General features: G+C 36.4%; 2 protein-coding genes across 3 annotated transcripts; both read left to right on the plus strand.

The window, feature by feature from the left end:
• Positions 1 to 1,238: 1,238 nt before the first annotated feature.
• On the plus strand, positions 1,239 to 6,664 carry LOC134750612 (uncharacterized). 2 transcript variants are annotated; one of them, XM_063685819.1, is made up of 8 exons: positions 1,240 to 1,604; positions 1,869 to 2,004; positions 2,146 to 2,348; positions 2,608 to 2,697; positions 2,824 to 3,280; positions 5,192 to 5,325; positions 5,965 to 6,093; positions 6,609 to 6,664. In XM_063685819.1, exons 2-8 carry the CDS (start codon positions 1,872 to 1,874, stop codon positions 6,645 to 6,647), a joined length of 1,185 nt encoding a protein of 394 aa, XP_063541889.1. In that variant the 5' UTR covers positions 1,240 to 1,604; positions 1,869 to 1,871; the 3' UTR covers positions 6,648 to 6,664. The 2 variants fall into 2 exon arrangements, with proteins under 2 accessions (XP_063541888.1, XP_063541889.1); XM_063685818.1 differs by having other exon boundaries at positions 1,239 to 1,604; positions 2,608 to 3,280.
• Positions 6,665 to 7,339: 675 nt separating this feature from the next.
• On the plus strand, positions 7,340 to 16,642 carry LOC134750638 (uncharacterized). Its single transcript, XM_063685858.1, has 8 exons — positions 7,340 to 7,754; positions 8,081 to 8,216; positions 8,991 to 9,211; positions 9,382 to 9,471; positions 9,586 to 10,042; positions 11,353 to 11,486; positions 11,824 to 11,952; positions 14,452 to 16,642. Exons 2-8 carry the CDS (start codon positions 8,084 to 8,086, stop codon positions 14,536 to 14,538), a joined length of 1,251 nt encoding a protein of 416 aa, XP_063541928.1. The 5' UTR covers positions 7,340 to 7,754; positions 8,081 to 8,083; the 3' UTR covers positions 14,539 to 16,642.
• Positions 16,643 to 17,492: the final 850 nt, after the last annotated feature.

Consider the following 17,492-nt stretch of genomic DNA (forward strand, 5'->3'; position numbering starts at 1 on the left):
ACAATCTGTCATAGCAAAGCAAAGTTCCGTTCCGGTTCCGAAAGTTTTTGCCATATTTTTCTTTGCCTTTTATGTCGTTATTTTTACATGTGAGTGATAATAAATACCGATGATAATGAATTCATGATATGGGATTAATAAGGAACTTGAATTTCTATATATAGTAATTCAGTTTTGTCATTTATTTAATTTCTGGTACATAGGTATGCAGTATGCAAACGTAATGCTATGTCTGCGAGATTATATTTGGATTATATGTTATCGAAAACAGTGCTATAATTTATGGAAACAATAAAGAAGACTGTAATTGTTTGTTATATTACAATAAGAAAGTCGTGTACTAGTTTCTGATACAAGAATTACGGAAACAACAAAGATTTTTGGTAAATTTACTTAAACGTAATGAAGCAGGAAATTTACGGTACTGACTTATTGAGTTGTGCGCTATCCAATATGTTTAATACATGGCAGAAGCAATGGGATACCTCTAGAATACAGACAGGTAAACATTATGGCTGTGTACAACCACGAATTACTCGAAAACCGTGGTTCTATCGTTTTCGTACTTCTCCGAAATGGGTAATATCGACCATTTGTCGTTTACGCTTAGGTAAAGTATGTACTCCGTTATTTCTGGCTATGATTGGTGTCCGTGCGAACTCATTGTGTGAATGCGGGTTGGATGAGGGTAACTTGGACCACATCTTCTTTGCTTGTTCAGGGTGTAGTTATTCACTGTACGATGTATTACCCGAAAATGTTCCACGACCTATATGCTTTAGCTCACTGCTTTGTCACATGGATACTAGGCTTACTTCTATACTCATTAAATATTTACAAACGAACAACATTAAACTCTAAATAGCGTCTTATCTTTTATAATCTAATGCGTCTAATTATTTATGTTTTATTCTATACTTCATATTTATTTTATATATCGTTTTCTTCTCTTCCACTTCCTTCATGTTGGCACTATTAACGTTCTGTCACCCACTTCCCGCTTTTTTTCTACTAATTTTTGTATTCGTCATGTGTTTGTCTGTGATGTTCATAACAATTATTCGTTTTTAGGTCTTCCCAACCACAACCTCCCAGACTACCGAACATTCTCCTCACGTGTGAAAGTCAAAAACCGACATTGGCAAATTCACCCCGTGCAAAATTGCGGGGAGTAAAAGCCAGATAGGATAAAAAAAAAAAAAAAAAAAAAAAGCAAAGTTCCGTTCCGGTTCCGAAAGTTTTTGCCATATTTTTCTTTGCCTTTTATGTCGTTATTTTTACATGTGAGTGATAATAAATACCGATGATAATGAATTCATGATATGGGATTAATAAGGAACTTGAATTTCTATATATAGTAATTCAGTTTTGTCATTTATTTAATTTCTGGTACATAGGTATGCAGTATGCAAACGTAATGCTATGTCTGCGAGATTATATTTGGATTATATGTTATCGAAAACAGTGCTATAATTTATGGAAACAATAAAGAAGACTGTAATTGTTTGTTATATTACAATAAGAAAGTCGTGTACTAGTTTCTGATACAAGAATTACGGAAACAACAAAGATTTTTGGTAAATTTACTACTTAGTATTGTGAAGGTAAGCAGAAGTCTACTTGCCACTTGCCAGCTTATCCAACAGTAATTAATGTAAAATTCTACATTATAAATTATTGATGCAGCTATCTTATATTATAAGAAATATTAAATTGAATTACATAACAAATTTTATTTTACTGTTACCTACTTTTCTTTTAACCATAACCCTTGAAAGGATACATAATGCTGCAAAAAAAATTATATACATTTTTATAGTCAACTTAAATAATAGGCACTCATTCAAAATTTAATTCATAAATTTTAGAGGATGGTGACTATACTGGATATATTGAATGAGGACTGCTGGCGGCTCCTACTGGACTTGTTGTCCACTGATGATGTTATAAGATCCGAACGAGTCAGCCGTGGTTGGCAGGATGTAATCTTCCGTTACCTTCAGGGTAAGATGACTGCAGTCACAGTCTAAGCTATGCTATTTCACAGTTGCATTGCTATACATTGGTTAATTTTTGAATCAGAAGTCTGCATCCGTTCTATCCTCAATTATTGCAAATTAAAAAATATACTAATATATTTTTCAGATGTTGGTATAAGCATAGAGTATCCCTGGTATGGCCACAAGGCTTCTCGTACCCAACGCATACTAAAAATGGAGGAAGATGATCCTCAGAAGTTTAAGGAATTAACAAGGAAATGGGGCTCATGCATCAAGAAAACGGATTGTGTTAATGAAGACAGTTTGGAGGTTATACGGAAGAACTGTCCTGATTTAGAAGATGTTACGGTAACTATTAGCTATTGTAATTATATGTATAATGGATCATTTATTTCAGTGATGTATGGCACAACTAAGCTATTTTGATTATACATATTTACAAGTGACAGGAAATATTATCAAATAAAATCATAGGGAAATACAAAAACTTTAATATGGAAATTTCTATGTACATATTTTAGTTTCTTGTGTTCTGATAAGATAAAGAAATATGTAGGTGTACTTAATAAATGCCTCGGCCTAATTTGTAATAAATTTCATGTTGCAGTTTTATGGATTACAAGAAAATACATTATCAAGTGGATCTATGAAGACCTTCAAGAAGCTGAAGCGAGTACATTTCAGGGGCTGCGATTCTGTAAGGATACTTCATACACCTTATGTTAAAACATCAAATTTCAAAGAATGCTTTGCTTTTTGTGGTCTCTACTGCTTTATACTTAGGGCTTATTATGGAAATACATGCTGTATGAATAAAAAACAGTTGACAGATAAGTGCGTCAAGCATTGGCTGGTGAATTACAACATCGAGGAACTAGTAGTATGGGGCGCTGAAGAAATGACCGGAAAGTGCTTGGTAACTCCGCACTCTGCAAAACTAAAGGGTCTATGCTTTAAAGAGTGTGAGACGTTGGATTTCCGTCATCTACTTTCCGCTACAAAATACCTAACGCATTTAAAGAAGTTGGAACTGGTGTATGTTCCTAGAGAAATCTTTCAGAATGTCCATTCGGTGTTGGATAAGCTCCCCGAATTAGAAGATTTATGTTTGCGTTGGGAAAAGAAGATGGAATTGGGAGATGATTGGGCCGAATCTATCGGACGGTTGAGACTATGGCGTTTGAATGTGAGCTTCAACCCTAATGTGACAGATGAGTGGCTGGAAAAGGCCTCCTGTGGCTTCGGACGACTCAACGAACTGCATGTAGAAGGTTGTTTAGGTAAGTTTCACTAGCGCAAAGCTACTGATGTGCCTTTGAAGTTTCTTAAAGTAGAAAAATTGCGGAGACTTCTCATATTTTTTTATGTGGATCGAAATTTTCCATTTCCAAAATGAGAGTTTCTTATGTTTCCTGTGAAATTTTCGAGAACTTTTCCAACTTTACGTAAACTTTTCGCAACTTTTACACATCTGTAGCTCTGGCCCTAAGGGATAATTTTTTCTTTATTGTAAGTGAAACCGCACGTCCTACTTACCTGCATAAAAAATGATTGGGCCGTTTTGACCGGTTATTGAATTACCACTCTATGGAGATTGCAATAAGTAATTTGCGATTTCTTGTGTGGTCTCTCTACGGTTACTGAGTGCCGGCGTGTCGAACCACAGTCGAACGCTATAGAACTAGTCTAAAATGTGTCATCGAGATGCGTAACAAAGGCGCGTTATCGGAGAGCGCACTTGCACTGGTTTTTCGAGCGTTGGACTAGTCCGCGCTCAGGTGCTAATTAGAATTAAACGCCAATGACTGACCCTTTTTTTGCAGTAGTAGCACGTGCGGTTTTACTTAACAATAGACAAAGGACTGAAGGCTGTTCGGGGCCAGCTACAAATAGTACGACTATACCAATATCTTCTTATTTTACTTGTTCAGGCTTTTTCTATTCTTTTGACCAACACTGTTACCTATGTTTACAAATACATCATTTGAGTTTGAGTTTGTTTGCAAAGCCCTTAAGGGCTTTAATATCTCCTAAGCCTTTGTATCATTGTGACCATTTCTGACCTATTGTGATCGCCACCCTCAGCTGCTCTGCTGTTCTTCTGGCCTTTTAATTGAGAGTAGGGATGTCACGAATATACGCATTCGTATATACGAAATATTCGCATAATTTTAAATATTCGCATCAAATGAAGCGAATGTTTTTCGAATGCGAATGTGCGCAGGTAGTAGGTACTGTAGGTTGTGCCCTGTCTCGTCGACTGTTACCAAATTGAAATAACAAGGTACTGGTTTCTATTAGCACGTCTTCTTATCTTGCCTTTTATCAGATAATTTTTTTGAAAACGGACTCACTAAATTAGTAATGTTTTTTTTTCTGAAGGACGTTTAGGCAAACGCGCGTAAATCACTGATTTTGACGCTCTTATTTGTAAATTTCGTAAAGTTTGGACTGCTAAAAGTGGTAAATTTGTACTATGCATATTCTGTACTTGACCTTTATCAGATTACATTTTTGTTATATGACTTAGAGTTCGAGGAAATGAAAGTTAAACGAATTCAATTTTTTCCAGAAATTACTTCAAAACAAGTGACAATTTCTCTGAAAATCGACTTAATTTCAACGTAATTTTGATACTTAAACAATCTACAACATTTGCTAAAACTATTCTTATACACCAATTTGTAATTATACAAAATATATATAGTATATTAATACCACCATAATTTTTTAATGAATTTTTAAAAACTAACCCTTCTCTTCATATATTACTGGTGACGCACGCTCGCGACCTTATTATTAAAAGGCAAGATGAGAAAACGTGCTAATAGAAACCAATACTTGTTATTTAGATATTACGTAACAAAACGTGTATAATTTCAACGACTAAATCTATCAATTTAAAATTCTGGCTCCAAAATCGACTACGGCCTCTTAAGTAATGCATTTTGACCAATAGACAGCATTTTTCAACCCTTTATAACATCCCGTTCTGAGGTAACATATATTATGCTTTATTTAGTTACTTACTAACTGATTTTTTTTCTAAATAGGATTGATAATAGCACTAACTTTCGTATTCGCATTCGCGAATGTGAAGAATGTGCCATTCGTGACATCCCTGAATTTGAGAGTCTACGTTGTAATACCAAACCGCGTGGCTACTAAATGACGAAAATTATTTAAATCAGGTGTGACCGGACGCGGGGCAAAAGCGGCATGCAGCGTAGCGGGCCCGGCGCTGCAAGGTCTGCAGCTTGGCTCCAATGTCAAGATAAACGATGCCTGCATCGAGGACATTGTCCGGTCTTGTCCCAACCTCGTGGTAAGTTCTATATAAGAGATGCTGCAGTCACATGTTTCACAGCAAAGGCCACATAAATATCTGACACGCTTTTATTTGTAGCCCAAGTACCTAAGTTGAGGCTTCTTAAGAGTCCCCGGCAAGCTCGGCCGAATTGCACCTTCCCACACAAACGTAGTTCCGCTCTCATTTTAAAACTACGTGTTGGATTGTAATGGAACTTTGCACATACAATGACATGAAGTATATCTAGGTCTGAAATTAGTTTACATAGCTCCAGTCTAAAACAAACGAAATAGAGCAAAAACAAGTTTTGTATAAAAACTTAAATACGCTGTATTTTTTTAACTATGGTATCTGAAGCTACATAAACTAATTACAGACATAGATATACCTTATCCTACTGTAAGTACAAAGTTTCAGAGAAATCTAGCTAGTCGTTTTAAAATGAGAGCGGAGCTACGTTTGTATGGAGAGCCGAGCTTGCCGGAGACCCTAAATTCCATATGCTGAAGATATCGTGACATTAATAAAATATAAGCGTTATTTTTTCATAAATCTTCGATTGCAGATTATTATAATTTAAAAAAGGTTGGGTATGATCGTTTTCCTGTGACCTTCTAGGAAATAATCCTGTAATATAAGCCTGTTTCTTTTCAGTGGATCAACTTATCCTACTGCCACGGTATAACGGAAAACATCGTGGCGCGGTTAGGAGAGGCGCGCAGTGTTCGAGACAGAAATATGCGTCTCATAGTCCAGGGCACCGTGGTCGAGGGATTTGAAATAGTACATTACTATAGAGGCCGGGAAACGAAGGGTTGCAGGTCAAGTAAATATAGACGGACGGACGGATAGATACGCGGCCAGCAACCCTGTTTCTCGCCGAGTTTTGTATAGTGCTTTTCTCATACTTGCAATGAAATAAAAATTTGATGATGATGATTGCTTCATCAGTGATTGGTTATTCAGTGCGTGGGGTATTAAAGGGGAACAAAAGTTTGATTTTTTCTCTCATTATTTTTATTTTTTTATTTCATTGCACGCTTTTCTGCGTGTGTTCCCTTAACTTTTACGCGCAAAGTAAAATTAGATAATATAGTTAGTTGGTCAAACCAAATTGTCAGTAAATAAAGAACAAAAAACTACTCATCCTTTTCTTCTGGGTGCTAGTACTAGTGTAAGACAAAGATAGTATAATTCTCTCTGTCTATGTTTGAAATGAGAGTCCTTTGACATACTATAGGAAAGATAAGCCTGTGCATGATTTATATATTTATCTGTCTACTTTTGTTACATGGCAGGATAAGTACCCGTGGCTAATCTTGGACTTCGGAGACTGAAGCTACATCGAGATATAGTGCAAATGGTGAATGACGCAAAACGACGTAGACGACGACGAAATTACCTTCATTTCATATGGCTATAAGTGGCTACAAGCATCAATGTTGCCGGTTTTCATTGCACTGTGGTTGTCGAACAATATTTAAGGTCATAGTTTGCACCTTCGAACTCTTCGAAGGTGCCTGTTTAAATAAAATGGAAAATCCATTTGGAATAATTTGTTTTGTTATTACCTACTCATTATAGTACCTATTGTATGGAGTAGTTTCACTCACCAAATGTAGAGCTACGGCCTTTAAATAATTCGCGAAGGCGCAATCAATAATGGCCTCTCCAAATCCGAAATGTTTTATATACTGAAACACACCCACTTTGTCAATAGAAAAAGCGCAAAATTCAAATTATCTATGAGGTCAACTAATTTTTTTTTTTTTAATTTACCGCCTTTTTCTACTGACAAAGTAGGTGTGCCAGAGTATATGTAGTTTTTTTTCCTATGACTGTAACAACACATAACAACATTTATTAAAACGTGACGCGTCACCGTGTTGAGTCGATCAAATCTCGAGATATCGCTTTCTAGAAGAGCGAGAAAGAGATATCGTTTTCTCGCTCTTACTTGTGGATGCGTCGCACGGTGTGTAATGTACTTTAATATTGATCAGGATCAGATGTCAGATTGACAGAGTAACTTGTCAAGTTTTGAACGTAATACGTATACTATATATTTTTTTATGTTACGTTAAGTAAACGAGCATACTTAATAATCTTGTGTTAAAAGACAATAAATAAATACTAATACATATTAATTAACGGTAAATAGTGACATTGCATTGATAAGCAACTTCTGAAACGTAATGTGAATATCTATTTTCAACTGGACTGGCAGACGTGCTCCGAATTCTGGTGCAATTATGAAACAGGTTTAATAAGGAAAAGAGATTTATAAGGAAAACAATTTCATAATTTAAGATCGATTTATAACAGTCTTTATGGTTGTAAGAATATTATAAGGAAGTCCGTATTATAAAGGGCTTGTAACATAAAGGGCCCGAAAACAAAGAAGTTTTTATATACATATATAAAATTTACAACATACTTCAAAGGTAAGCTGAAAACATCTCTAGTTTTGCTAACGGTGAAGAATACGAAAGTTTACGCTATTCATAAATTTAATAAATGATTCAAAGTATGTCAAATAACATTTATTTATTAATTAAATGGCTTTACAAACAAAAATAATTGTAAAATTGTTAACCGGACTTTACATTCGTGTGCGAGCCACGAGCTTGGCTCGTCTCCCTCCCTCCCTCTACCCCGTGAGCCATGAGCCCACCGTTTACACACTCGCGTCTCGTGGCGCTGCTCGCAGCTCGGCTCGTGGCTCGCACGCGAATGTAAACCGGACTTAGAGTAATTAAATGACTTACAGAGGATGGCTACTATACTGGACGTGTTTAATGAAGACGTCTGGCGTCTCGTACTGGACTGGCTGCACACTGATGACATTATTAGGTCTGAGCGAGTCAGCCGAGACTGGCAGGATGTTATATACCGGTACCTTCAGGGTAAGTTACATGTTGATTACAAGAGGCTGGTGATAGCCATACTTACTATTTAATTTTAAACCTTTCGATTACCCTGCCAGTCATGGATGGATGGAATGAAAAATGTTTGGACTCTTTTGTTTTTGTTTCCTCCTAAAGAGAGCTTGTGATTTTGATTAGAAAAAAACATAAAAAAATTCTAAGGAAAATAGTGGTCTGTGAAAAAAGTAATAACCACCAATTTGAATATATCCTTGTAAGTCTGAGTGATTTTATATTTTTATTTCTATCCCTTTTAAAAACAATTTGAAGTAGTGATATGGCATTTGTGAAAATATATGTATTTTTCTTACTTAAGAGCGGTTAGTTGATATCAATATGTACTATTTTTAAAGACCATTCAAGTAACAAAACAAAGTAAAAGTAAAAATCTCATGTGGAGCTCTCTCAACAATAATAATCTCATGTGGATTTGACGGCAATGTCTACACATATGTGGTCTATAAATATACAATATCCAATAAAGATTCAATATACTCATTGTAAGAGTACATAGGAAATGCTTGTTTGTATACCTGTAAAGGTAGTCTTGGTGAGTCCATGTAAAATTGTTATACTGGCAATGTAACCCATTTCTCACAAACAATAAAGATTATGATTATGAAAAGATCTATTGACACTAATAATCCATTAGGAATCAGATAGAAAAGTGTTTAGCATCAGGTCCCATCCCTAAATATTTTTTGACTTCACTTTATTATTAGATTAAATGATCAACATAAAAATATTTTCCAGGTGTTGGTATGAGCATAGAATATGGTACTCGTCCCAAGCTCTGGTACGGCCAGAACCACAAGCTTTCTCACACCTACCGCATACTGAGGATAGAGGAAGACAATCCAGAAATACTTAAGTATTTACTACAGAAATGGGGTCCATGTGTCAAGAAAGCGGATTGTGTAAACAGTACTATGGAGGTTATAATGAAGTGCTGTCCCAATTTAAAAGATGTTACAGTACGTATGAGTAGTCTAAATTAGTTATTTTAAAACTTTAGTCCTCTTGACCATAAAGTATGAGATTCAAGTTGGGACAGGGAAATACCAAAACTAATAAATAAAAATACCTACTTCTATTTGTTTCCTCAATATGGTACATAAAGTCATCTGTACCTATTATTTTGCAGTTTTATGGAGTACACAATGATGTGTTAGTAAGTGGATCATCACAAATCTTCAGAAAGCTGAAACGAGTACATTTCAAAGGATGCAATTATGTAAGAATACACCATACATTACATTAATCACAACAACATGCTTGGCTTTTTGTGGTGTACTGCTTTGTACTTAAGGCTTATTTTGGAAATACGTGCTGTATTTATAACAAACAGTTGACAGATAAAAGCGTGAGGCAGTGGCTGGCAAGCTACGACATTGAGGAGCTATTAGTTTGGGAAGCCGATGAAGTTACTGGAAGGTTCTTGCTATCTTCACACTCCACCAAACTAAAGCGTCTGTCATTTAAAGACTGCAGGGGCTTGTACTTCCGTTGTCTTCTCTCCGCTGTCAAATACCTACCACATTTAAGGAAATTGGAACTGATATATTGTTATAAAGAAATCTACCATAATGTTCATAAATTGTTAGACCAGTTGCCAGATTTAGAGGATTTGTGTATGCGTTGGGAAAAGAGGTTGGACTTGGGATACGATTGGGCCGAAGCAGTTGGAAGGATGAGGCTGCGGCGGCTGGATGTGAGCTTCAACCCTAATGTGACGGACGAGTGGCTGGCGAGGGCGTGCCGTGGCTTCGGTCAACTCAATGAACTGCTTTTAGAACGCTGTGTGGGTGAGTAGTGAGTAGGACCATCATATTGATTATGTTAGGTCACAGATTATATAATAGTTCTTACGAACAGATACTTATCTTAGAGTTTTGAATGATTCACGGTTAGTTTCACTAGACTTATATTGACCGGGATATAGACCGTGATTACCTTTTGTATTATTTGTAGTCACCCGTGAACATGATGCATGTAACTGCGTCGAAATATCGGGAGCTCACAAATAATACAAAAGGTAATCACGGTCTATATCCCGGTCAATATAAGTCTAGAGATACTTATCTCTCAAAGAAAACGCAAATTGGTACCCATTTTGATACCTACACAAAAATACAATGGAGTTATACCTTCAATACCTTCAACGCGCCGCTCCCCGCACCGCGCGCACCGGCACAACGCTAGGGTTGCCGACGCTTCTTTCAAACACTAGGTAGATATCTAGCTATAAATGTGTCGTAAAAAACATTACCTACATCTTTAAAACAATTTAATAGTACCTACGTAGCTTGTAACTATCGTAAAAATAATAACAGTAGGTGTAAGTACCTATATTGAGAATGTCTACTTACTTTTCCTCATCCGTCGAAAGAGGAAAAAACTATATTTTTTATTTGTTTTGTTGTTTCTGCATTCATCCACACTAAAAGCCGTGTTATTTGTTCGTGACGAAGACATTTCTTTGGCATAGCGCGGTGACGTGCGTGCGTGAGCGCGTGTGGTAACCAACTGCAACTGGCTAGCTTGAGTCCCGCCAGCGGGAAGCGAGTCTTAGGTGTAGGTAGGGTAGCTCGCGCGGAGAGTTCCATAGGCCTGGTTAGGTGGCATTCCCCTTTTAATTCTATCCGCTGGTCCCCCAATAAATATTTACGATTTATGATTAAATTGGTGGGTGAAATGTATGCTAGTTTCATTTGTCTATGTCATGGCGAGATCTTAGAATTGATCATTTCATGATGTGTATTTAGTTTAAGATTATTTTAGAGCGCACCGCCAACAAACTGTTTCACAGTTTGGCGAACATTAGATTAAGGTACTTATAATGTTATAATTTTTGTTAAATTTTCAATAAAAAAAAAAAAAAAAAATTCATAAAATGATCAGTTGGCCACATAATGAAAAAGTCAAACCTAACCTACCACCAACCATAATACCATACCTAACAATTCTACCATGGCATTTAATGAAATGATCAAATTCTGTGACCACGGTACGACATCTTTTTATACTTTCAAGTTATTTTGCTTCTGTATCATGTTACAGTTTGTTTTGCCATAACTCCGATCCGTGTGGTCTAGTGATAATAAGTTTCTTCCAGCTTTTACCGGCCGGGGGGCAAGAACGGCGTGCAGCGCGGCGGGCCCGGCGCTGCAAGGCCTGCAGCTGGGCTCCAATACGCAGCTGTTTAATTCCTACATCGAGGAGATTGTCCGGGCTTGCCCCAACCTCGTGGTGAGTCTTGTCCCTTTTCAAGTCGATCCAGCGCTGATGAGAGTTGTGGAAGTTTTGCAATAATAGACTTACCTATCTAATTATTTCGACCTTTATCATTATTTTCGTAATGTTATGTCTTGATCTTTTATTCAATAATAAGTGCAGTCACTTGCATAGACAAAAGGCAAAGGTCCCTCAGACTATGTGATTTGTGTAACTGTTTTGTTTTTTTGAGATACTTATTAAACTCGCTCGCACGTATTAAATTCGCTCGATCTGCCTATGTTATTGAATGTAATAAGGTTCGTGTGCCTAATAAATAAATACCTAAAAGGTAAAATTTGTTTGGTTTCAGTGGCTCGACTTGTCCTTCTGCCACGGGATAACGAATGACATAGTGGAAGAGGTGGCAAATGCGCGTACTGTCCGAAACAAGAAGTTGCGATTGATAGTTGAGTGCACGTATGTCGAGGACGATGAGGAGGTAAGACTCATTTCTAGATTCTTAACCCTTTTCCAGGACGCACCAATCTACAAGGTTTACCCTAAAAATTCAAATATATCCAGTTTGTATGAATCTTTTCAAGGCGACTCAAGTTTCACGAAAGTGCAATTTAATCTGAACCTTAAATCGTAATGCTAAAGTTGAAATTATATTGGCCCGTATGTGGTCGATAAATCGTACTACTATGCTATGCCTGGAAAAGGGTTAAAAGGGTTAAAAATTATTCTATTTTTTTATTAATTGTAATTTTATCGCGAATGTCTTTTGTAAATGTATTATAATACATATGCGATAAAGTTACGTATTTGAAATGCGTGTGTAAGTGTCAGTTTCACTCGGGACTCGTGCAAAATGACACATTTTGCGCACATGCATCAAAGTGAACTGTTATAGGTCTGCCGTTTAACTGGGGCGGTTGGTAAGAATTTATGATTGTAACTTGGGAGTGGTTGAAGGCTTGGCTGCGTGAATCTGGTTTGTATTATGAAACTATATACTGAAACACACCCAACTTGTCAGTAGAAAAAGGTGCGAAATTCATATTTTCTATGGGAAGTCAACTCTTCGCGCCAAGTGAAACTTTTATTCTATCGCCTCAAATTTTTAGGTCCGTCTTTAGCATGTCGCATTACAGAATTACAACATAAGTAAAATTTTACTTTATTTCTAGTACTTAGAGTTCATAGGTTACAACTTACAATACTTAATTCACGAAGGCTGATATTTGCTTGTAATTTCATACAACATTTTAAGGACAGTAGACTTTATTAACCTTAAATACGGTAAGTTTAATACGTCAAACTCTCTATCTGTCAAATGATACGGTGAATGGCACATAGTCATACCATAATAGGAAGTTTACAGTTACATACGACTTTTTGTTTTCGAACGTCACGGACGCCACGATTCCGTCAAACAATTCCCAACGGTTGGCTACTCGCAAGCGTGTAGACAACTCGAAAACTCCAGTGTAACGTGACCGTGAGATCCTTAACAACCTATGCGTAATCGGAGAGTTTACTTATACCGGTTTCTTTAGTCCTTGACTCGCGTATGATAAGTAAGCGATTAAATTAATTACAGCGCCCTTCCGTGTTGAGTAGCTGAATCACATAGGCGTTGGGCGAGCTTTTGTAAGGTAATTATTCAGTTAAGATTAACGCGATTTCGATACCCTAAATCAAATAATATAACGTAAATTTTCAGTTGAATACCTACAATCCAAAAAAAAGTTTCACTTGCATCGTGGTTTCATAAAACCACACTTTTTTTTTTAATTTTCCGCCTTTTTCTACTGACAAGGTCGCTGTGCCTGAGTATATTTATGCTAATTTTTGTCCTAGACCTCGGCTACCTTCTAATAGAAAATCACCTCATAACTTCTTTTCGAACCGTCTGAGATAGTGGTAGATCTATAATCTATAAATCTAAATCATATAACTCTATCATTTTACATTAAGCTTTTATTTACTTTCATCTGCCCCATTGTCTCAGTTTGTATGTTATCAAATCTAGCAAGCTAAATTAGACTTCCCGTAATTCAAAGTTGGGTGTCAAATACTTATTATGGTACCATCGAGCTGATCTGATGATGGAGACCGGAGGTGGCCATATGAACTCTGTGATAAAACAGGGCAATCTCATTGTGTGTGTTTGGGTTTGTTAGTTATCTTGATGAGTATTTAATAATGCTCGTATCGAAAGACATTTTTGACAAGTAAATATTTTTATTTAAGTACCTATTGTTGTTACCACTCAAATGTATAACACAATTGATACACGTGCCCAAGTGTCAGTTTCACTCGTAAATCGTACAAAATGACATATCTTGGGCACCTGTATCCACCTGTATCGAATACACCACACTTAAGTTTTCATGCCAAGTTCTACGTCAAGTATGGCGCTCCTATGTGGTCGGAGTTCGGAGTCTACGATAGGGAGCGTGCATGAACTGTTGACGGCAGCACAGAAGCTCCCTATTCATTGGCGCGAAGCATTATGTCAAGTTTTAGATTTAAGCCACTAGATGGCAGAACCTGGGTCTCTATTGTTTCCCATATAGTCTTAAGTCATAATGTATTGTTTGTCCACATTTTCGTTAGTCATAATTTGGTTTTTCTCAGAAACGCGTAACTTTACAGGATTGCCATAAAACAAACCTAACCTAACCTAACCTATAGGATAACCTGAGGAAAATCCTGAAAAGTTAACGGTTTCAGAATTATGACTAATGATAATATGACAATCATTACATTATGACTTTCAATAATTATGTCAAACAAAAGGGACCATGGCAGAACCTACTATGCGAAAAAGAGCCAGCGTTAAGTGTACTTAGGGGGCAGCACCTGCTTGAAGCGTAAATTGTTTTCGCTTTCGATTCAGGTCACGAGATGACAGAACCTCCAACACGCACGGTCTTTATAGGTATTTATTCTGTGTTATCCCATCTAACTCTATCATTTTTGTCCATTCAAGGGTCAATTCCCGTGGATGATCATCGAATTCGGGGAAAACTATTCAGCCAAGAGCTATTCCTTTCCATGTAACACCAAAAAAAAATGAACACCAGTAGACCTTACGGCTTCGCAACAAGGTTTACAAAAGAGCAGCATATAAGCACCCTCTTGGTCGCATTAAGCAAGCATAGTTGGATACAACCTGGAACTTATCCGACTTAAAAGGAGAAAGCTTGGCTTCCTAATTACTGATTAAAAAAAATAAGGAAACTTCTGGAATCTTCAGTAATTAAGAGGCTCTCGGAAGAAGATATGCCAACAGGCAAAGTAGTTCGGGATAGCCGAAATTAATTTGTCTCGCTTAATGTCTTATGGCGCTATTTATAAACGTTTGCCAAATGTAACAGCTGTTAAATGTTTGTTGTTAGCATTTTGACGTTTATATGTTAGATAGAGACAAGAGATGTCAATGTCACGCCACACTGGAAGAGAGAAAAAGAGAGATATTGCGAAAAACGGAAGAAAGAAACAACGGAAAATGACACGTTAATGATTGATGATTGCAGTGACAGTCCGTCCGACGTGATTGACACTAGAGTACTAGTAATGGCACCAATCATGAGTCATTTAAGAGAAAATTTTTAGTATTTTTGATATTTCACCGACACCTGTACCCTGTACCTAAACGTTCTACCGCGTCCCGCGTTAAGCACATGTTTATGGTTAAACTTGCCAGTGTTTAAAAAACTGATGTTAAATAGGTACTTATTTTACAGGATTTGTGGTATACGTCTCATTATTGGAGTCTTTACTATAGTCGCGGTTTTCCGCGTGGGGAGCATTTTGCCGCCCGTACTCAACATGATTTATTGTTTAAAATAATGGAAAAATCATATCGTAATATTTTTTAGAATAAAATAAATCAAAAATTATTAGAAAACATTTATTACAAATGTACCGCGTGTTCAAGTAATCACAGTTTTTTCGCCACGGGCGGCATAATGCTACAAGCGTGAGCACTAAGGGCAGAGGATGCCTATAGGTAAATAAAATGTTGATGTATTAGGCTACATAAAATTGATGTTATGCATTACTGTATAGCAGTAAAATAGAGTATTGCATTAATTGAACTATTATTAATATAGAGAAGCCATACCAAACAATTGAAATTGTCGCAATCACAACCTGTATCACGCGACCAAAACGTCGTAAGCGTCGTAAAAATTCATGGCGCTTACGCGTTTAGGTCGCGAGATTCACGCTCAAAACATCATGACGCAAAATACTGGTTCTCTGTGCCGGTTCTATACGTAGTAATAATTAAATAAATAAAAAGTGTTTTATTGCCACTACCAGCAAAAAAAAATGCACAAGAGAAAAAACAAAACAAACAAACAACAAAAGCGAAAAAACAAACAAACAAACAATTACTAATAATAGTGCAATGATTGCAATAGAGCCCACAGCCGCAACCACCGCTTGATACTAGTAGGGGCCGCGTCGCCCGCGGCTTGATGTTAATGGAGTAACGAATTTAAATATTGATGTTATAAATGTTGATGATATACTAAATGTTATTGAGCGATGTTTAGTCAATAGTTGAACGTAATTTACGTAAAAGGATCTGTCAATAGAATTTGGACTTTTTATCAAGAAGAAAGGTAAAAAATTAAATGGCAAATTTAAAAGGATATATCCTTTTTGTTTAACTACGTCCAATGAGCCAAATAGTAACTTTGTTAACAATACCGAACTGGGTAATATTTACTATTATTTACCTGTTAGGTAACATAGGTACTACATAAATGTTAAAATAAAGAAAGGATAAATGTTTAAAGATATTGATGTATTTTGTGACATATTTTTATAGTAGAACTGGGAATCACCTCACCAGCTCAAAAAAAAAAACTTAAGGAACTTCAAAATTACATGTCCATGTCCATTTTCTTGCTTCTTCACAAAATAGGCAAGCCGATGGAAAACGAGTTCTAATAGGTCCGTTGGTGACACATATATTGTACCTACAATAATACCAAGTATACCTACCATCAATATATAATTTTCAAACATCAAAAAAAAAGAGTAGATAAGTGTATCCTGCGATAACCTCATTGTCTATTGATTTGGATGTATTCAATGTTTTAACTACATATGACTAGGTCAGGGTGGGGTAAATATAAATATAAGACAAGGGTAGAAATAAGACAAAGTTTTTAACACTCAACAACTTATTATATTTCATTCCTATTCCATTTAAAAAGAAGTCTTGTGTGTAGACTTCTTTTTAAATGGAATAGGAATGAAATATAATAAGTTTATGAGTGTTAAATAAATTGTCTTATTTTTACCCGTGTCTTGTGTTTACCCTACCTGAGCCTAATCTATAATCATAATAAGTGGCCGTTCAACAATAAAGACAATATGCGTACAAACCATTACCTGCTTTCATTTATTTTGCACTGACTTGGCAGTACGGATGTACATTGTCCGTACCCGATAGTACCCTCACTTTTCTTCCTAATCCAAATTGACCCTTATCACTGCCAAAACAGTTGATCGTAGGAGACTAGAAAACAGTTCGAATGAGAGGACCAAACTAGGTGACTGTCTCACGCGCACTAGTGATCAGGGAGGTATGATGTCATTAGATAGAACGAGAAAACAAACAAACAAAACGAGATGCAAATTGCAATCCTCTAGTTTGGCTTCTCTTTCGGTCACTTCCTTCCCGCTACACATTTGACATTTGTATAGCTTTCATACTAACTGCATATTCTATGAATAATAAATATGGTTTAAAGTAATGTAAGAGCGAGTAAGAGATATCGCTTTCTCGCTCTACTTATGGGTTCGTCGCACAATGACCTTGATGCTGTGCGATGGTGTGTTACGGTTTACATTAGCAGCAGGAATAGTGGGATACCTATATTTGTTTTGCCTATTCCTTCAGATATTATGCACACACAGGTTGACATTTAAACTAATTATTTTATTATACTGTAACTATGTATGTAAGTGACTATGGTAGACTTTATGATCATGAACTTAAGGTAGAATTTT

Source organism: Cydia strobilella, chromosome 20 (genome assembly GCF_947568885.1).
Source record: "Cydia strobilella chromosome 20, ilCydStro3.1, whole genome shotgun sequence".
NCBI lineage: Eukaryota > Metazoa > Arthropoda > Insecta > Lepidoptera > Tortricidae > Cydia > Cydia strobilella.

What these genes read in the sequence shown, in the direction of transcription:
- LOC134750612 (XM_063685818.1), top strand. Translation starts at nt 1,872, where the DNA reads ATGGTGACTATACTGGATATATTGAATGAGGACTGCTGGCGGCTCCTA. An exon ending in CTGATTTAGAAGATGTTACG is followed by an intron (nt 2,349 to 2,607) that starts GTAACTATTAGC and finishes TTCATGTTGCAG; the next exon opens with TTTTATGGATTACAAGAAAA. An exon ending in GGTCTTGTCCCAACCTCGTG is followed by an intron (nt 5,326 to 5,964) that starts GTAAGTTCTATA and finishes GTTTCTTTTCAG; the next exon opens with TGGATCAACTTATCCTACTG.
- LOC134750638 (XM_063685858.1), top strand. Translation starts at nt 8,084, where the DNA reads ATGGCTACTATACTGGACGTGTTTAATGAAGACGTCTGGCGTCTCGTA. An exon ending in CCAATTTAAAAGATGTTACA is followed by an intron (nt 9,212 to 9,381) that starts GTACGTATGAGT and finishes ATTATTTTGCAG; the next exon opens with TTTTATGGAGTACACAATGA. An exon ending in ATGTCGAGGACGATGAGGAG is followed by an intron (nt 11,953 to 14,451) that starts GTAAGACTCATT and finishes TGTCCATTCAAG; the next exon opens with GGTCAATTCCCGTGGATGAT.